Source organism: Armigeres subalbatus, chromosome 2 (genome assembly GCF_024139115.2).
Source record: "Armigeres subalbatus isolate Guangzhou_Male chromosome 2, GZ_Asu_2, whole genome shotgun sequence".
Classification (NCBI taxonomy): domain Eukaryota; kingdom Metazoa; phylum Arthropoda; class Insecta; order Diptera; family Culicidae; genus Armigeres; species Armigeres subalbatus.
This window is the reverse complement of record NC_085140.1, coordinates 68,112,795-68,135,235: the sequence shown is the minus strand read 5'-3', so window position 1 is coordinate 68,135,235 and position 22,441 is coordinate 68,112,795. Positions and strand designations below refer to the sequence as shown.

The 22,441-nt window shown below is 38.9% G+C and overlaps 2 protein-coding genes across 2 annotated transcripts in view; one reads left to right on the top strand and one right to left on the bottom strand.

Moving 5' to 3' along the window:
* Positions 1-22,441, bottom strand: part of LOC134208832 (agrin) — a 335,565-nt gene that overhangs the window by 85,231 nt on the left and 227,893 nt on the right. The gene's annotated exons all lie outside the window — the stretch shown is intronic.
* On the top strand, positions 6,401-7,647 carry LOC134214911 (mucin-3B-like). Its single transcript, XM_062694184.1, has one exon. The coding sequence runs from the start codon at positions 6,401-6,403 to the stop codon at positions 7,511-7,513; it is 1,113 nt and encodes a 370-aa protein (XP_062550168.1). The 3' UTR covers positions 7,514-7,647.

The window sequence follows — 22,441 nt, the reverse complement described above, 5'->3', positions numbered from 1 at the left end:
CTTCGAGAATTTGTCTTTCACTTGCGTCTCAAGAGTTGTTCTAAGATCTCCAAACTGTCCTGGAGTTCAAATGGTCTACCGAATCCACAATGGCTTCCATGCTGTCCCCAGCCGTGGTATCAACCCAATTATGTCCTCCGAGTATTTCTATTTCACTTGCGTCTCAAATCCAGACATATGAGATGTTGTAAGATCTCCAAATTGTCCAGGAGTTTAAATCAAATGGTCTACCGGATGTTGATCCGGTATCAGTTGGTATGTTGCCGTGGTATCAGCTCAATTAATTTTCCAGGGGATTTGTCTTTCACTTGCGTTTCAATTCCAGGCATATGAGTTGTTTCCTGGCATATGAGTTGTTTCCTCCTCCAAATTGTCCTGGAGCTTGAATCAAATGGTCTGCCGAATCAACCAAGGCCTTAATGATGTCCCCAGCCGCGGTAACAACCCGAGCAGCACAAGTCAGACAAACATCCCAAGTATTATTTTCAGTTTTATAACAGTCATGTAAACCATTATTTGCTCTACATGACTTCTGTAAAAGGGGCCCTCCTTGGCGCGCGGCTACAAAGCAAGATCATGCTGAGGGTGGCTGGGTTCGATTCCCGGTGCCGGTCTAGGCAATTTTCGGATTGGAAATTGTCTCGACTTCCCTGGGCATACAAGTACCTCGTGTTAGCCTCATGATATACGAATGCAGAAATGGTAACTTGGCTTAGAAACCTCGCCGTTAATAACTGTGGAAGTGAACACTAAGCTGCGAGGCGGCTCTGTCCCAGTGTGGGGATGTAATTCCAATAAGAAGAAGAAGAAGAAGACTTCAGTAAAATCAGCCCAGAGTGTAAAATAATCGAAATTTTTTAGTGAAGTCCATTATTCTTCATTTGTCAGTTCACTTCCGACACATTCATAGTCGGCTCTGGACAGTCAATATTCAGTTGAATATTAGTCATTGAATATTTATGCACATTTTACCAATTGATAAATTATCTGAAATCTGAACACGTTTCAAATGAGTAAAGTGATTTATCACACAGGACTGAATCCGATTTTCATCCGCGAGGCACTTTCAGCGGTAAACATCTACATAAACAATGATAATTATGTTTTTTTCTGAACATAGGAAACACATTCAGTGACAGTCGAATGAATGAGTTCGTGGAGTAGTTGTCTGACTATGTCATTCTATGTTTGAATATTCATGCGATGTTTGTCAAAATTCGGACCGAAGTTGAAGATGAATATTTTAAGCTCTGAATCAGCCTAAAACTAAAATGTTTGTAGGGATGGTTGTAGCAATTTGATTGTGACTAAATTCGGTGAATTCATATGGGCCATGCCCTTTTGATCCAAAGAACCAAAGTGAATACAGCTTCAACTATTGTTCCATTGCAGATCATCCATGAATATCTTACATCTCTGAAATAAAAGGCTGCTATCTCTTAAAAAAAATTCTCATACCAGTTTTGATCCATAGGCAATTGGATATCTCTTCAACTATTGTTCCATTCTAGGTAATTTAAGAAAGTCATGGAGTACAGGTCTTTGATCTACAGGATTATTATTTTCAAATGGTTCATCCCAGTTTGATCCATAGATCCATATTAGATACGCATTCAACAATTATTCCATTCCAGGTCATCGAAGAAAACTCTGAAGTCTAGACTTCGTGGCTGGGTAAATATTGGAAGCCTTGATTGATTCAGTAGACCACTTCATTCAATCTCTAGAACAATTGGGAGATCGTACAACATGTTGAGATGAGTGAAACACTCGGGGAATATATAACAACATCTTACATGCTAAAAGTTGTGACTCAAGTGAAAGACTAATAATCAGAAGACAAAATTGGGTTGACACCGCGGCTGAGAACATCGTGAAAGCCTTGTTTGATTCGGCAGAACATTTGATTAAAGCTCCAGAACAATTTGAAGATTTTAAAACATATCATATGTCTGGATTTGATACGTAAAAGATAGACAAATAATCGGAGGACATAATTGGGTTGATACCGCGACTGAGGGCACCATGGAAGCCTTGGTTGATTCATTACACCATTTTATTCAAACTCCAGAACAATTTGGAGATCTTAAAACATCTTATATGCCTGGATTTGATACGTAAGTGAAAGACAAATAATCGGAGGACATAATTTTGTTGTTATCCGCGGCTCTGGAAATCGTGGAAGCCTTGGTTGATCCTGTAGACCATTTGATTCAAACTCCAGGACAATTTGGAGATCTTAAAACATCTCATCTACATGGACTTCAGACGCAAGTGAAAGACAAATATTTGGAGGGCATGATTGAAATGATACCGCGGCTGGGGGCACCATAGAAGCCTTGGTTGATTCATTTCACCATTTGATTTAAACTCAAAGGCAATTTGGAGATCTTAAAACATCTCATATGCCTGGATTTTAAACGTAAGTGAAAGACAAATAATCGGAGGACATAATTGGGTTTTGATACTGCGGCTGGGAGCACCATTGAAGCCTTGGTTGATTCATTAGACTATTTGATTCAAACTCCAGGACAATTTGTGAAAGACAAATACTCGGAAGGCATGATTGGGATGATACCGCCGCTGAGGACATCATGGAAGCCTCAGTAGGTTCGGTAGACCATTTGATTCAAACTCCAGGACAATTTGGAGATCTTACAACACCTCATATGCTTTGTTTTCAGACGCAAGTGAAAGACAAATAATCGGAGGACAAAATTAGGTTAACACCGAGACTGGGGACATCATGGAAGCCTTGGTTGATTCGGCAGACCATTTGATTCAAACTCCAAGACGATTTGGAGATCTTATAACATCTCATATGCCTGGATTTGGAGAGATCTTACAATACCTCATGCAAGACGCAAGTGAATGTATTTGAAAGTATCCTCACGATCAATGAATTAAGTGAAATACTAGAAATTTTAGCAAAAATTCTTTTTACGTCACATTCGTTTTACGTCCCCCCAATAAGTGACGTAAAAAGAGGGTTGAGTGTATTTTCGCCATCTTACATCCGATTTCGGGTATTGTTAGCTCAATACAAATAATATGAGTAGATCTTGCATCGTAGATAATTTAAAGTAAAAAATTGTTTTTTATGTGCTAAAATATGACATTAAGATACACATTTTTCTTAAATTCATGTGGTAAAAATATGTTAATTTTTCTCAAAAACTGAACCCAATTTTAATCATCCTTGAGATGCATTGATGAAATTTCTGCAAAAATGTTTTTTTTTTTAATTCAAAATGTTTATTCAAGTGCGTGGAATGCATCGGCTAAAAGTTTGGGTTCACTCTCCGGATATGCGATTTAATTCAATTTCCGCCAAATATTGTCTGGAGTACAGTTCTTGACGTTTTGTTTGGAAACTAACTTTCGTCAATGTATATTTTGCCCAAATTTAAACTGAAAAAACGGTGAACGCAAACTTTTGGCCGATGCATACCATGCACTTGAGTAAACATTTTGATTGTTAAAAATAAAACAAGATTTTTTCGCATAAATTTCATTAATGCATCTCAAAGATGATTCAAATTGGGTTCCGTTCCATTTTTTTTCGAAATTTTGTTGGCTCAATTTCGAGAAAAATCAACATATTTTTACCACATAAATTTATGAAAAATGTGTATCCTAATGTAATATTTTAGCACATCAAAAATAAAAATTGTTACTTTGAATTACCTACGATGCAAGATCTACTCATATTCTTTGTATTGAGCTAACAATACCCGAAATCGGATGTAAGTTGGCGAAAATACGGCCTAAAACTTTTGCCTATATTTTTCAAGGATGAACCCAAACTTTTGGCCGGAAGTGTATGACCGTTTCGCGTAAATGTTCATTTTGGCTAAAATGCAATTAGGCTAGATTGCTTTCAAGTTAACGCGCTAACATAAGCTCAACAGGAACCTTCCGCAGATATTTGGAACATTTTCCTGTAGAAATTTGAAACAATTTCTTGAGGAAATTCTGAAGAATTTCTTTTGTAAATTGCGAAGAATTTTTCGCGGAAATTCTGAGCATTTTTCCTTGGGAAATCCAATACAAATACTATGAGTAGATCTTGCATCGTAGGTAATTCAAAGTAAAAAAAAAAATTATGTGCTAAAATATTACATTAAGATACACATTTTTCTTAATTTCATGTGGTAAAAATATGTTGATTTTTCTCAAAAACTGAACCCAATTTTAATCATCCTTGAGATGCATTGATGAAATTTCTGCGAAAATTGTTTTTTTTTTTATTCAAAATGTTTATTCAAGTGCATGGAATGCATCGGCTAAAAGTTTGGGTTCACTCTCCGGATATGCGATTTAATTCAATTTTCGCCAAATATTGTCTGGAGTCGAAACTCAAAACTTCAAGTTCGAGGAAAATCCGAAAATAATTTTCAAATTAATATTTTGAAAAAACTTGGAGAATTTGGTTTTCATATTCCGCCGGGAGGATCATCACATTCATCCGGCGAAATATAAAAGATTCTTGTTAGTATCTTGAAAATATCCTGAAAAAAGCAAAAAAAAAACTCAAATAAACAAATTTAATAGAAAATCGTCATGCCGATTCACGTCGCCGCGGCCACCGACTAAAATTGCTTTCGGTGTGACGCCGAAAACGCCGCCGTCGACGACCAAAATTCTGACAAACGTTGCAGCCGCCGCCAATTTTCGGACCGGCGCACACCTCTATCTGCTTTCTGAAAGCTGGGGCCTATATCGTCACATCTAGACACAACTTTTCTTCGGCTGTCCCGAGTAATATCGGTATTCGAGAAGCATGGTCACTCCTTGGCTTCATCCAAGGTTGTAAGTCCTATCCCCCCAGTGATCGGGCAGCCCGGGAACTCCAACCCGGGCCTTAAGTCCCTTTGCGTTTCTTCAACACTGCATTATTTCTAAAAGATCAGCTGGGCTCCCCCAAAATTAATCATCGTCTGCAATATTTCACCCCTCTCCGTATTTTCTGGTCATACCTCATCAGTTAACCAAGTTCCTCGAGTTGTTTATCAGAATACCCAAAAGACTATCGGTGAAGTACAGCGTCCTGATTAGATTCCAACTTTGATACGCATATCATCTTGCCAAACAGGCGAACTGAATAAAATTTTGCGTCGGATTTATTTTCCGTTCTGAATTATTTTCATTGACCAGTGGACAGCGGGCTGAATTCTGACGATTTTGGGGTCCTGCCGTCACATCAAACAAGAATAATCATCTCCGGAGAGCAGCGCAGCAAGTACAATAAGATACCGACTACAATAAGATACCGACTACCGAAATATCGATTTCCCCTGGTTTTGACGATTACCTTTTAAATACTTTTCTTCTGTCCCGTTCGTGTTTCGGAGAGTTTTACCAATGGACCAATTTTTTTTTTCAATTTCAATGTTTTAGTATTAATACTATCTGTTGTTCGTTTTTAATTTGTAACTGTTGTTAATTTAAAAAGCGTGCTTACGGAGGGTTCCTGGGTTGGACCAGAGGGTGGCTACTTTGGCTCCCTCCCCTTAAGCTGAGTCTCCTTCCGGCCTCGGCATCACCATGACAAGTGAAGAACTGACTATCAAAGTCAAAACTCACATTAATAAAGAGGGAAAAATGCTTCGTCATTCCGTGTTACTGTATGTATCGTGCCAAGTAAAATGACTTATCATAAAGCTGTCTAAGAACCTGCTTACACATGCAGTCTTGGACCGCCCATGCAGGATAGTTCTTGTGGTGTACCGAAAGCAATGTTCGAGTGTTAATAACATGCAAATTAGTCGAGACATCCTTAAATTTGTTGAAAACATTATTTTAATTGTTTCGAAAATGATGGATTTTTCACCGAAATTTCACCTCCATATCTAAACACAGAGTGAAGAATTTGATTAAAATGTTACCGCACTCATAGATTTTCCACCGAAGTACAGCACATTGGTTGTATGAAGCCTATCGATCAAAGTAAAACCAAAGAGCATAAATTTTCCTTTTTGAACATTGAACTTGCTCGTTCAAACAGGGTAGCAATGAGAACTAGCGTGCTGCGGAACTAAACTTTCTCCACATGGTTGCATCGATATGCTTCCCCTCAGCGATTTTTATATCTAAAACGCTATTAGTCCTTCACTAGAAGGTACAACGCGATAATTAAACAACAACCAGCTTCAAGGGAAAACTAAAACAACCATAAATGTTCGAGCCATTCATGTAGCTTGTACATTGCACCGGGTCATTTTTACATTCCGGCTTTGAACTCAGCCCAATGGTCGGTTTGCGTTCACACTAGTTCGTGTGTCAAATTAAAAACATTTTTGCATTGCATTCGGTGCTGTAAGAATGCTTAAAAGAACTTGCTTTGCACTGGATTCGAGTTTATTTGCTTTTGTATCAGTTCAGTCAGTAGTGGCCAAGAATGAGTTCAAGAAGTGATATGTGGATAGTGCTCTTATGTTTATTTTCAATCATTGTCGCACATCCTCACTTAGATCAAGACCTTAGGAAACATTTTTACGGTGCTACCAGTGATGAGAAAGTGATACAAAACGAAGAAGATTTCGATACGCGACATAAGCGTCTGGTGGAAGATGTCTTCACGGTTAATGGTTTAAATCCGGACTTGGCAAAGCGTTTCTATGTGGATGAGAAGGCGTGTCAATGTGAAGACGTGACAACGGAAGTGGTGGCGACGACACAGAAACCTAAAAAGAAGAAACCCATACCAACATGCTGTTCAACAACAGCAGAAGAACTAACTACAAGTTTTGCAGCAACGATTATCAGTACTTCAACTGTGGGTAGTACTTCTATGCTACCTACGACATTTACATCTACCAAAGCTCCTATAACCACAACAGCTTTAGTGAATAGTTCTATAAGTGAAACTGAATCGCATCCATTGACGCCGACAACAATCTCCACTTCAAGTTCTTCTTTGGTCATCGCAGCTAACACAACTAGTTCTTACACCGCCACGGATGAGCCTTTAACATTTCACTTTGAAAAATCCCGTCCAGCCCTGTTACCGGGACGTCCGTTGGTCCAGTTTCTCTCGGCGTTTCCAATCGTCCACAACATAACCTCTGCTTCTCTGGACAGCTCCGGAAACAGCTCAGCGGCTTCTGGGCGATATCTCCGACCGTCTAGTAACCTCCGCCCCGATTGCACCGACGTGGAAAGCTGTGCTCAGCATCACGAGGCTCTCAAACGAATCCTCCGCAAGCTGAACCGACTGGTAATGAGAACTGAACGAAGATTGAAGATATCCACGTTGACCGATGATGAGGACATCTCCGACCAATCACAGGATGGTGTGTCACGTCAGCGACCAGTGGCTCCGGCAGCGACGAGTTGTGATCGGCCAAGGAATGTCAGGGAGGATTCGAGTCCCCGGAAATGTCGAAGTCCCGAAAAAGACCGGAGGTGTGTGCGATTCATGCGGAGTTTAGTATGGGAAGTGAAACGAAGTTTACGAATCCGAAGGCGAGAGCTTCCACTGTGTGAGGAAGAGGACTCAGATGAAGATTGAAAACATTGTTGATATGTGTGAATAGGGGCCGAATGGAATGTTATGTTTTTATCAAGTTATCTCGTATTGGAAGTGGATGAGTGGAATTGAATGAACTGGAGCATCTTCACTGTTGTACGTAACCTACTAAATAGTTACGAATAAGTGAAAAAAGGCGAGGATAAGCAAAACAATTATAGAAAAGTGAAAACTTTTGGAACTGTGACAATTAGAGCTGCCATTTAGTAAGATAAAAACAATCGAAGTAAATGAACATGATTTGACAAATGGAATGAATGATGTAAAAACAATTGTTAATAAAATGTGTTATCGGAATAGTTTTATTTTTTGAATATTTTTTGTATTTTTCAGTTTAGTGAAGTATTTGACATAATTCCAATCGATACTTTCCCAAGCCAAATTAGATTGAAACTGTGTCTATAATGTGTCCTCACTCAGTGATTCAGGTTTTTCTTCTGGATAACTTTTTTGTAAACATTGTTCTTTGTTCGGAATTTTCTTCAAATGATAATGATTGAAATTTTAAGTCCTTTTTTCGTAGGGATGAACCACTGCATCCATTAAGCGGGCTTGGTAGTCATATGGCTACTGCTTCTGCCTCATACGCAGGAGGTCGTGGGTTCAATCCCAGGTCCGTTCCATTCTCCTACTTTGTATCTTTCTCTTTATCTCTCATGTTCTAGCAATCGCTAGAACTGGAAATGGACTTCCATACCGTTTCCATTACTATTCCTATACCTTCAACTTGAGTATTCTATCAGTAATCTGCTAGAATTGGAAATGAACTATAGAGCTCGTTTCCTACATCCAATTAGAAATTCCATCAGTTACCTTCTCCTATCTATCACATTGGCAGCTCGTTAACCAAGACGGACCTCTGCCTCTCCAACCTAACCCAAAAATTCCAACAAATTCCGCATGAACTCGTGGCAAGTGCAGAGGTATATTCGGCTTGCAGTGGGCGAGTGATTGCATCATCATTTCCTCCCCCTTCCCTACATTGACTTGCATTCTGACTTGGCAGGCACCTAACAAATGAGATCACCAGTACTTGTACATTGAAGATGTGTGCTAGTCCCAAGCAAACATCTGTTGGTTCCCTGTGCAAGAACAGCTGATCTGGTCATAATGGAGTAGCAACTACGAGCAGTCAATCAAGCTCAAGCTCAAGCTCAAGGGATGAACCACTGCGTCCATTAAATTGAACTTTTGTAGTATACCCGTGTCATTTGTTTGGTGCATGTCTCTCTGCTCCATTTCTATTGAGAAGAAATTAAGTAGTTGTTTATTCAGATATTTCTCAAACTTAATGTGAGGCGTCTTTAGATTGAGGTATGTACCGCTATTTATACCCTTCGAGAAATGGCTTATACAAACTCTCAAAGGCGCGCCCCTCAATCAGTTCCGGCTTCAACAATAAGTGGGATAATACTGATTTTGACCAAGCATCTGTGCTGAAGTTCAAACATATTTCAGCTTATTCTTATGAGTTCTGAGTTCGTGTTTGTACTGAGATCTGATTTCATTGCGTTTAACATTTCGGAATCTCACCTTTACTTCTTCTTCTTATTGGCATTACATCCCCCATTGGGACATTGCCGCCTCGCTGCTTAGTGTTCATTCACCACTTCCACAGTTATTAAGCGCGGGGTTTCTAAGCCAAGTTACCATTTTTGCATTCGTATATCATCGTGATGCTAACACGGTGATACGCCCAGGGAAGTCGAGACAATTTCCAATCCGAAAATTGCCTACACCGGCACCGAAAATCGAACCCAGCCACCCTCAGCATGGTCTTGCTTTGTAGCCGCGCATCTTAACGCTAGGCTAAGGAGGGCCCCATCTCACCTTTACAATCAGTCTAATCAGTCAGCGGATTAGCAGATCCACCAAATGTGTATCCGCTTCTTTCATAATTAATCAGCGCTCAGGATTTTGGAGATTCATGTCGTCTCATCTAAAAGTAAAATCCAACCATGAGCGCATCATGGGACGCCATGGTCTCGGAGAAATGAACGAAAACGGAGCTATTCGCAAAATTATGTGATAACAACGGCATGGTGATCGGGGGATCGCTCTTCCCCCATTGACCCCATTAACAAGGTCACAAGGTCAAGCCAAAATGGAAACAAAGCTTCACTTATGTATGGATGAAAAGTAGTGCCGATATCGCGTCTTACCATTAGGGGAGACTGGGGACACTTGATCCCCTTTTCTGATTTCCGATATATCACAGCCAAAAATAAATAAACATACGCGATTTCCACAGACTCTCTAAGAAATATAGTATTCAACTTTACTGATGCATGACAGTATTAATTTATTGTTGTTATTGATGCACAATCGATTTTTTGGAGTGCTGTCAAAAATCGATTTTTCAAATATTTTTCTATGATATCTACCCAATAAATAATTTTTCCTGCCAACCCTTCATCAAATCTGGCAAATCTACATAAAAATAGTAACCTGAGAACTAATTTATCAGTTCAATCAAAGTTAATTACCTATTTCCGGGGATTAAACCATCCGACTTGAACATTAATTTACAATGTTGTGAAAACTCATATGTGAATATGTACATTATGTGTATTGGAGGTAACCACTTTCCCTTCGGTGGGACTCGAACCCGCGACCCTACAGTACGTGGAAGTGTTGGTTTGATAAATGGATTGTGAGTGATCTGACTATGCGTTCAATTTGGGAATCTCGAGCTCATTCAGTAGCCTCTAGGTTGCGTAGGCCGACGGAGATCCTTCGTAGCTTGGTTGGTTAAAGCACTAGTCTAGGGTACTGTAGGGTCGTGGGTTCGAGTCCTACCGAAGGGAAAAAGTGGTTACCTCCAATACATTTTTCAAATCATTATCTTCCACATAATGTACATATTCACATACGAGTTTTCACAACTAATTTACTTTTTTTTAGAATTTGTTCGTCAGTTTTTTTAGGGGTGAGTAATGGGGGCAAGTATCCCCATATTGAGGCAATAACTTTAAATCCAAATATCCTAAAACTTTGATTGAATGTTGACATTTTCATCAGTACAGATCATCAAGCATATTTATGGCTTTGTGTTGTGAAAAAAAAATGAAAGCATTTAGTCATTGTTATGAAAAGTTGTTCAATATTTGCGTGGCCAAAAAAAAAATCTTTATGAAGGTCAAAACATGCAAACCGCTCAGCAGAATAAATAAGGTTGTCAATCCAAAAAAATAATTCACCACGTAAAGGTCATTTCTCTAGAGGATCTATACTAAAAAATACGCTAGAACAAAACTACTTTAGTTCTTGGTAAAACAGGGGGTGATCAAGTCTCCCCGGGGATCAAGTCTCCCCACCTTCCCCTATCCTCATCAGCGAACTACGCTTGCGCTTTGCGCAGGTTCGTCGGCAGGAGGAGAGTTGGACAACGGAGACTCGAGCTGTAGATATTCCGGAAATTGACAGCGTGGAAGAGCAATGGACCGCTATCAAGGACGCTTTCATAGCCACCAACGAGAATAATCTGGGTGAGCTGCACATCCAGAGAAAACAATGGATTACCAATGAGATCTGGAGAAAGATGAAGGGCGAAGAAAAGCCAAAGCCACGATAGAACGAACCAGAGGTGCCAGAGTCTTAGTCCATCAACGGCACTCGACTCTAGAATGAAGGAAGTGAAACGCTCATGTCAACTGGACCATAACATCCGCTCAACTTCTGCATCGTTTATTCCGTAATATCTGAGATACCGTAATTTTCCCGGTCGAGTGGATATAGGTTATTTTAGTGAAGGTGCCCAAAAAGGGTGACTTGACTGTATGCGATAACTAGCGAGGCATTATGTTGCACCGTTCACAAAGTTCTATGCAAAGCAAATGTATCCTAACCCGGATTTAGGAGAAGATCGATGCGACTCGCCGACGTCCCATTGTCACGCTCCGTATCATTCTGGACCAGGACAACGAATATCAAGAGTCCCTTTACTTGGTATTAATCGACTACGAAAAGGCTTTCGACTGCCTCAATCAATAAAATATGTGGGGCGCTCTGAACGCAACGGGGTTTCTGAGAAATCCATCGGCTTCATCGAAGCACAGTACGAGGCCTTCTCATGTACGGTTCTGCTGGTTCGGTTCTGTTCTGGTTTTATCACCGCTACTGTTCCTCATCGTAATCGACGAGATTCTGGTTGCACTCCTAGTTTCAAGACGCTCTGATATGCAGAGTAAGCTTAACGATCTTGATGAGCGCTAGTCTTCGGCAGGTTTAGTCATCAACGTCAACAATACCAAATCGTTGGATGTGAAAACAGCGATTTCAGCTTTACAGTAGCTGGTCAATCAGTGGAGAATGTTGAACGCCAAATGGCGTCAGACGGCGGTACCAAGAACGATTCAAGCGCATGAATCAAGAAAGCAAGGGTTGCCTTTACGAGTTTTTGAAATATCTGGAAAAACTGGTAGATAAATGAACGCATCAAAATGCTAATTTTTAACTCTAACATGAAACCTATACTGTTATATGCTAGCGAAGCGTGGTGTGTATCAGTGGAGAACACTCAACGGCTGCACTGCCGTCATACGCATATTTGTCCCATGTTTGCTGGGATTTGCTATATACATGGGACAGTTATGCGTATAAAGGCAGTGCCGGTGTTCATCAACAGATGCCTGCGTACATAATTTGTGCCTTGTGACCTTACAACTGGAACTCAGGCAACGAGCTTCGTCGTCGTTGTCAGCAAAGGCCGATAGTAACTGAAATTCTGATCGAAAATGCGACTGGGTCGGCCACACCTTACGTCGGAAACGAAATCTGTGAACAAGCACTAGGCTGGAACTCAGCTGGACATCGCAGATGTACAGGACCCTGAAGTAAAATAAGTGCGGTCCTCACATGATTTTCCAGGCTGAATCCTGTCTGCAGCCTCCGGAGAATCGTATTCATCTCCCTCTGTATCCAAATTAGGATCACTTTGCACCGATCTTTGATAATGTATAAAGGTAGTATGGTAGTATAATAACTATATAATTTAAGGTGCTGTGACACTGATATATACGAGCGTCACTTTTGACGTAAAATTAGGTTGTAGGGGAGGAGGTTCGGTTGTGGGCACCGTTCGGTTATGGGCACCCCTTCGTATCTTTTGACAGATAACAGATGCTGTCATTCTGACAACCGTTATTAGTTTGCTATTGTAACATGGTGTTTTGTGCTCAATATCAAACCGGATGGGGATCTCTACTTTGAACTAGGGACAAATCATTTTTTTTTACAAAAAAAAACAACGCGAAAGTTTTTTTTTTGGCCTTTTTTAAAGTGTCATAAATTAAAGTGATTTAATTCAAAAAGTGAGTTCCAATGCATATTTATACAGTAAATTTAATCTATTTTGAGGCTTATTGACGATTGCCAATGCAATTTTAGCGCGAAATGTCTTTTCTTCTCATTCCAAAAAGGCTGCGAAATTCGGTTGTGGGCACCTTTATTGGTTTGGTTATGGGCAACCTTATTTTATTGATAAATCATTCAATATCGTTTTAGTTGTCCCCTAACTTATTTCAAATGACGTTTTTATGCAGCTTTTATAATTATTTAGACACAATTGATTGAAATAATGAGTTTAATTCAAATTTTATATCTTTGGGTATGTCTAGTAATTATATCCACACTTTTTGGAACAAATCTTTGACTGATTTGCTTGCAACAAGTTGCATTCGACGGGGAATCTCGTCCTATTGAAAAATTGGTTAGATCGGACTATGGGATCAAAATTTATTGCCAAATTATTAATTTTTGTAATGAACGAGAAAGGCACTACTACCGCTAGGGTGATTAATCACGATTTTTTTTACTGTTAGGTATAACAATAAAACGTAAATCAATGAAAAATTGAAACCCATTTACCTAAAGTGCTATTTTAGACTTTTCTTATGTGATTTTTTTCAATATCCTCCCTAATGCACCGATGGAAACATCATCACTGCTAGGTGGATTGATTCGATTTTTTAGTGCCTCCTGACTATAAGAATGAATAAATTATTCCTTTTCTTTAAATCTGGGTGGTTTCTATTCATGCTTCTTTATTTTTAGCTGAGTTTTCAAAGGTGCCCACAACCGAACCACAAAATTGAAATGTCCAAAAATGTCAAATTTGCAAAATTGTCAGTATTTTTTTCAAACCGATGATATCAAACTATTTGTTTCTCTAGTAGTAAGGTTATTAGTCTAGCTTTTCATTGGTATACAAATGTCGGCATAAGATCAACTAGGGCCAAAGTTATGGATCAAAGACGAAAGGGTGTCCACAATCGAACCTCTTCCATTACTTTAATTTTACATCACAACTTCATTGACAAAAAAAACTAAAGGATTAGAACGGGAATAGAACATTAGCCCGCTGAGTGAGACCCCAACACGTTACTACTCAGCTATATTCGTTTCTTGAAATATGCGTGATCGAAATAAAACAAGTTCCAAGATTTGCGCTGAACAAGTATTTTACTGCATCAAGTCATCGACTGCTTGTGCGTTAGGTGCGTCGCACCGGATGCTGAAAAATTCTGAAATTTACATACTACGGAAATATTTGAACCCAGAATTTAGTGTTCTTCTTCTTCTTCTTCTTATTGGCATTACATCCCCATACTGGGACAGAGCCGCCTCGCAGCTTAGTGTTCATTAAGCACTTCCACAGTTATTAACTGCGAGGTTTCTAAGCCAGGTTACCATTTTTGCATTCGTATATCATGAGGCTAACACGATGATACTTTTATGCCCAGGGAAGTCGAGACAATTTCTAATCCGAAAATTGCCTAGACCGGCACCGGGAATCGAACCCAGCCACCCCAGCATGGTCTTGCTTTGTAGCCGCGCGTATTACCGCACGGCTAAGGAGGGCCCCAATTTAGTGTTCAATAACATTTAATTTTACATCCAACTTTTTATTGTATACAATATTGTACACAAGATCTATAGTAAATGACAACCAATTTTAAAAAGTGATAGAAAAATGAGTCAAATCGAACGGAGCCTTTTTTGTTTAGGTTCCGTGACATGTAATTTTAAATCATCTGATATTGAAAAATATACAAATCAGTTTATGTCATGTGGTTTTGTGTCATTTTATTGAAATACGTCACCTGTAATATTCATATTTTTTTGGTGTGCAGTTATTTGTCTAAGTCTAAGATATTTGCGTGGATAGCATGGGGTCGGGTTTGATCATCTCTGCTGATATGCGGAGGCCCTATTGGATTTTGTGCTTCTGATTACTGCTTCAATATCTTGCAGTTATGATGCTACGAAATTGATGCGGGTAATGGTGATGATGGTTGGTCGGGCTTAAAAACTTGAAGAAGTGCTGTAAGAGAAATCATTCGCAAATTTCTTTAGTAATTTCTTTGGAAATTCCCTTAGGAATTTGTTCGGAAATTGATTTAGGAATTTCTTCGGGATATGTTTTAGGAAATCTTTCAGAAATTATTTTGAGAACTCCTCCAGCAACTAATTCCAGAAATAATTATGAAAATTACGGAATTAATTTTGACATTCGTCCAGGAATTCCTTCTGCAACTTCTCTTGAAACGCCTTTGTAAATTTTTCCGAAAATTCATAAGAAATTCCGAAATTCCTGCAGTTATCATTCTGGAAATTTTGTTGGAAGAATTTTTCAGGAAATTTATTGAAGAATGAAAAAGGGAACACTGAAGTAATTTTTAGAATAATTTTTAACGGAGCTTTCAAATGAGTTTCCAGATGAAATTATCGAAAGTACTCTTGTAATTATTTTCGAATTATTCATAAAAGAATTTCTGAAGTGATGTGCGAAAAAATTCAGAGGAATATCCAAAGTTTTGAGACTAATTAAATTTCCCGAGAAATGCCCGAAGAAAATAAAAGAAATAAAAATTGAGAGAATTCCTGGACGTTGTTCTAACATTTTTTTTTAAAGTTCGAGGGAATTCCTATACCAATTTCCGCAGGGAATTTTAGAGCAATTTACGAAAGAAATTTCTGAAGGATTTTCGGAAGGTTTCCCTGATACAATTTCCGTAGGTATTTCCGAAGAATTTCCCGTTAAAGATTTTTCGAAGAAGCTCTCAAGACGGAAGTATTACTTAACGATTTTTTAAGGTTTCCCCATAGGAATTTTTGAAGGAATATCTTGATGCATTTCCAAAAGAATTTCTGGATCTATCTCCCAAGTAATTTCCTGATACTTTGCCGCAAGAATCACTGCAGGAGATTCTGAAGGAAATCTTGGAGGAATGTACAGAGAAATTCAAAAATTAAGATTATTCGTTCGGAAATTCCTGAATGGAATTTTTGAGTTTTTCTTTTTGGCATGAAGCCTTAGTTCCTGATTCGCAACAGTGTTTCGTCTTACTACTGTCTGAATTTTGAAAGGAATTCCCTAGAAGAATTCTCGACTGGATTGCTTCAGATATTCCTGCTGGAGTTTCTGAAGAAATTTCCGAATGAATTCCTGTAGAAATCTGAAAAAATATATAAAAATTTCAATAGGTATTTGCTTGAAAATTCCAGTAATTTTTTTTGTGGAATCCTATAATAATTACTCAGGAAATATATTCAAGAAATTCTTTTCGAAAACCTTTTCAGGTTGTTCTTTGGAAGTTTTTTCGGGAATTTATTCGGCAATACCTCCAGAAATATTTTTTGAAATTCTTCCAAGAATATCTTCTAAAATTGTTCCAGAAAATCGTCGAGATTTTCTTTCGAGAACTTCTCTGGGGATAATGTATTAAATTTCCCCAGGACCTCTTTTGAATAATCCTCCATGGATTCTTTCGTAAAAAAGAAGTGATGAACTTTGTTATAAACTTAAAAAATCACTCTAATAAATAAATTTCATTTCACAAACATCTTCCGTAAATCCTCCCAGAAGGCCTCTGTAATCTTTTTTCAGAAATTTCTTTAGTAGCACAATGAAATATTCCTTAAAAAAATCCTGCAGTTAGTATTCCGCAAAGATTGTTGATATAATTCCTACGAAAAAAATATTGAAGTATGAAATAGGAAATCGTAAAGGAATTTCCGGAGAAGTTTTGAATGGAAATTTAAAAGGATTTTCTGATGCAATTTCGTAAGATATTTCTAAAAATTACTTTAAGGAATTCTCAAAAGGATTTCTGAATTAAATTTCTGAAGGATTCCTGAAAGAATTTTTGAAAAAAATTCTGAAGGGATTTCCGAAATAATGCTCGAAAAGAATTCCGAATAAATTTTTAAAAGGAATCTCCGAATGTCTAAAGTTATTCCTGAAAAGGCTCGGACAGACTCGGCTGGTTTGGACGGTAGTAATCCAAAAACCGTTTAAATGTACTGATTGAAGATCGGCGACAGATTATGGATCAGGCTACGGTACGTTGCAGGTTGTAGAGTACACTACCAATGATAATCTGGCCAAACCGTAGCCGGAGCGTTCATGATCTTGAGTTATAGAATGAATTTATTGGGAATTCTTATCCCTTCAAACCAAATGTAACAAATATGGATACTTCATTGAGATTGATTAATTCCGGACGAGGCTTGGATTCCCTGCAATGCAACAAACATAAAAATGGATCATTGTCTTTATAAATTCGCAAGTATGATATTTTAAAATTGAGTTTCTTCAGCCGAGAATCTTGCGTACCGAGGTGTTTGATCTGGATCGATGTTGCAGGCACCAAACAACCCACCGGTTGACAGGTCTGGCCGAGATGTAGACGAGCTCGAGCATGCACAGTTAAACCTGAGCCGCCATGGGCTTCTACAGTATTGGTCTTGAAATCAAGGACTGCTGTAGCCTTGCTGTCCGATCCATATAACATAACTGCCGAGAACGGCTGTTGGATTAGAGATATGTCCAGAATGGTGACAATGAGGACTTGCTGTCGGTTAACTATCCAGGTTATTATAGTGCTTCCTGATGGCATTGACTTCGTCATAGTAAAAATCAAAAAGTGTATATTTCTGCATCTGCCATTATCTTTCAAGGTACTATCCAAGTATAGGCTGATATTCGATAGTGCGAAGAGGGCAGCTGGTGCCGGATCCTCGTCAATGTCGATTGAGTAAACCCAATTACTCATGTGTGAAGAACAACGGCGGTCAATCTCCCGCCGTGTCTGCGCTTGCGGCAATCTTTGCGGTATTTAGGTCGATTCCAGTGTCAATAAAACCTGTCCATCGCCATCGGTAGTGACCGAACGCCCAGAAAGTGATTGCTACTGAAACTTTCGAAGACAGTCTTGATCATGCTACATTGAGATACGATCCTCCCACTCTTTAATGTCTGCATTCGAACACAAATATCAAACCATGTTGTGCTCAACTACCATCGCCAGGACACCGGAGCGTGCGCTTCTCAGCAAGGAAGCCGTATCGAGTGCATTCGCCATCATGGGGACGGCCAGCTCATCAAATCGCCGGTTAACTCACCGGCTAGCCCCTTGCTTTGCTCGTTATCGTCCACCACGTGTATTCTAAATAAAGGTAATTAAAGTTTTTATTCTTTCCTAACAAGAACCTCTCCCCGAAAACATCCCCATGCTTTCGTGAACACGCCCTGGGTTCCGTGAACAAAAGAGGCCTTTGGGTCCCACCTCATGGACGTTTTCCCCTTTATATAAGAAAGCTCGTTTTGTTGATTACATACCGTGGTTTTCTCAGAAATGCTTACACATTAGAAGGAATTTGCTTTCTCATGTTTGTTTACACAGCAATATGTAGGTACGTCAAAATCGCAAAATGGTCTCGAAGTGTCTGCTGTTCCATGCCCAGAAAGTATAATGCGAAAAACTGCATTGAATTGAGTATTGCTTTTATCACTGTGGGTTCTTCTTTTACCAGCATTTATTTGGGTAGAGCTTTAATCATTATAATGAAAAATTGAACATCCCTATATGTATGTATGTATGTAGTTAGCCACCATCCTGGCTAGAGTCTTGCTCTGCATGCGGTTCCACTTGACAGGAAGGTCAAATTTCAATATGATTTTGAATTCAACATACTGCTGTATGAAGGGCCAAAAATGGGGGTGGTGGACCTGTAAGCAGAGACACTTACACGAAACCCACGGGAAAATGAGAGTCTCCTTCCAGCAGAATGATCTAACAAAAAGAACAATGAAATTTGCAATACTTGTCAAGCTTTCCACGGGATGGTTTGTTTGAAGAAGGGCGCGTCAACTGGTTAACAACTGTTGGAGACAAAAGTAATAGACGCGAACGACTAATACTTTCCTTCCTTGACTCCGATTGGCTACCACTTCATTGTCCAGTTGTAACTTCATTGATGCCCTGATGCACCCTTCCAACCCCATATCATATATAGACAATCAAATCAGTAATATTGTAAAGGAAATTCAGGCAATATATGAAATAGTGATCTGGCAGATAATCCTGGAAAGCTACTGTGCTCCGATACTTTACTCTGAAACATCAATTTCAGGTTATAAATAACTACTACTAACTACTACTACTATAAATAACCTGCAAGCACAACGTAACACGGTGGTGTTTCGGTTGTCGAATACCGCTATCACTGGACCTGGATCCTGGGCCTGGATCTGAAAAATTAAAGGGGCTATAAATTCACCAAAATGTCGCAATAGAATATAATAGAATTTTTTAAAATAGGTCATGGCTGTAATCAAGAAAAATGTTTCGCTTAAGGCATATGCTACATATGACTCTTCTATTCATGATTGTGAGTTACTTTGAAAACATCAACTAATGAAGAGTGCACAGTAATAAATACTATGAATACATATTATGAATGTATCATTATGAAAATCATTGTGAGGCTTAGTATCATCAGTCCATTGTGCTGAGTTTGTTCTTAGCTCGGTCCAGGGTACCTAAATAAATAGGGAGATTATCGAGTTATGGAAATAAAATATTAACAAATTTATGAAGAAACCAATCAGATTGGCATCGAGTTACCAGAAAGTTGAGAAAAAGTTTATTTTAATGAAAAAAAAAAAATATTGGCAGTTTAACGGTACACTTCGTAGATGGGACAGTTGTCCATGTTACTTTTATTCCTGAAAGAAATTATGGTAGGGATTATTCCATATCTCCTACCTAATGAAAAAAAAACTAAAATGTGAGGCCTAGATCTTTCATGGCCTAATACAAAAGATATTTTAGTTACTAGACAAAGATTGTCGCTGTCGTCGCTGTCCGGAACATCTTTTGCTGGCGAGGATAGGGGAGCTAAATGTCAAAGAAGGAAAATCCATACGATTTGACAGGTATGTACCACATATGTTTCGGACAGCAGAACAAAGGGAACCGAAGCGACAATCTTTATCTAGTAATTAAAATATCTTTTCCTAATACGCTCTCAAACATAATCCGGACGATTATTTGTTATAAGTCAAATTACGGTTTTCAATCAAATAGTTCATAACAAAATAAATCATAAGCCTTTCCTTTTTCTACGATGAGCCATGTGATACATTAATAAACATTAACACATTTTTGCTGGCGAGTTCAACAGTAATTACACACCTTGCAACTTGATAGTCTCAATCGTATGGATACGATGACACACTTGAAAATAAACACGTCTGGAACAAACAAAAATCGGAAATAATAAGTCAGCTGATGAGAATGTAAATCCAACGCCCATATTGAAGTGTTTGCAATCGTATATAAACTGACTATGATTGATCTCTATGGTACAACTAAATATGTGTTTAACAAAATTCCTATTATCTACCTTTGAAAGTGATCTATTTTGAACTAAAAAAACTCCATTTTAACTAAAAAAACTTGTTGTAAAACATATTAGGAACGACGTAAAATACCCTCCCAACAAATATGAAGTGTATAGGGGTGGATAACAATAGCTTAATAGTTGAGACTCGGTATTGTTATAAGAAGAACAATATTAATCCATAAGTAATAAGCAATATTTGCCAATAATTCATCAGAAATACGCAATATTTAATGCTTAAAATGACAACTGATAACCTACAGGTAAAGGTCTAAAACAGAATAGAATGTTTCAATGCTCAATGAAGTCAACCTTAATCTGCCCAGAGCAGAGCAATAGCCTATTCAATTAAAACGATATCTGTTAAGAAAAAAAGGGTTAAAAGACATATTCATATAATTATGAAACTAAACCAATGTGTAGTAAAATATCAAAATAATTTGTAATAATAAATAAATAAATAAATATTATTCAACCTCTGGATATATAGAATTAAGAACTGAGTAGAACGCAATGTTATATAGATTAAAACCAGCACTTGAGAGCGTTGCACTCCCGGAAAATGTGTGTGTATGATTGTCGTCAATGCATATAATTAAGTATAATTAAATTTATAAAGAGTAGAATTTTGGAATAATGTATGAATAATTAGGTAATTTGGTTTGATCTCACCGAACTTCTGCATTAGTGGCCATTCTGCATTCCAAAATCTACCCGGTGTTAACGACTGCAGCGACATTCATTGTAAATTACGCCGCAATACACTTTTGTCTGTCCATGATACATACGCACCAAATGTCCCACTTTTTGATAGCACAAGCTTAGTTTTCCATTAAACCACTTTATTATCACATACATATCTGAATTAATTGGCATCAAGCCTCTGTGAGAATATTTTGAAAAAACTGACGCTGCGAAGAAAAACACTTCTGTTTTCAGTCATGGCACACTGCAACTGATGAAAAATTGAACATCCCTATTTTCATAAAAAAAATAAATGGCTTGTGCTAAGCAAGTTTTTAACCAAATCAGCTTAAATTTTCGGAGGGCACATCTTCTTCTTCTTCTTATTGGCATTACATTCCCACACTGGGACAGAGCCGCCTCGCAGCTTAGTGTTCATTGAGCACTTCCACAGTTATTAACTGCGAGGTTTCTAAGCCAGGTTACCATTTTGCATTCGTATATCATGAGGGCTAGCACGATGATACTTTATGCCCAGGAAGTCGAGACAATTTCCAATCCGAAAATTGCCTAGACCGGCACCGGGAATCGAACCCAGCCACCCTCAGCATGGTCTTGCTTTGTAGCCGCGCGTCTTACCACACGGCTAAGGAGGGCCCCAAGGGCACATAGAACATGAGAATACTCGGTTTTGAGCTGAATACGAAATATTTTCTGTGCAATTTAAAATCTCTTACCATTCTTTTGAAATCTTTTGCTTTTCAAACACCATAAAATAGACTCAAGACCATCGATCATCGGCACATATCAATCAAACACAAGTAACGATGTCATCACGCTACTGAAAACATGGAACAGCCAATCGATTTCCCCTTTCAACACCTTTCTTCCGCAGACACATTTAAGCCCATCGACGATAATCGATCGCTTCGTTTCCTCATCATCATCATGATCCGTCGACGGTCGTCGCGTCAGCCAATTGAAGCGATTCACGGAGGAGATCGCATCGATTCGCCCCGGAGGCAAACATCTGGACAGACACGCGCTCGCACACGACACGATGATCCTCCTGGTGCCTTCTTTCTCCCGGTCAGCAGCCACTCAGGCAAGGAAGGGCAGCAAGTGGGTTCGTACTCGCACACGCCGCCGCTGCTGTCTGGAGCGGTTGAACGGCATTGTTATCCGGGCGCGTACAGAAGACAAACAGCGGCGTTCCGCCCCGGCGAAAACACGGGTCGTAAAGCAGCGAAAGTGACGATGGATCGCGTGTTGGACCTGAGACATGGGAGCAAGAGACTATACACAAAGCGCGCTCAACAATGCTTTTCATGACGCGAGTACGGTCGGATTCAACGTGCGTGAGCGATCGCGGCGAGCAAAGGAATCGAATTTCTGCTTCCATTGTGGACCAGGTCGAATCGCGGTTTTGATTCAGTGATGAGAAAAAGGGTAGGTCATGGGAAAGGGTTTGATTTATGACTGTATATGTCTAGACTAAAGGAAATACGAAACAGATTAATATCTATAAATGGTCAA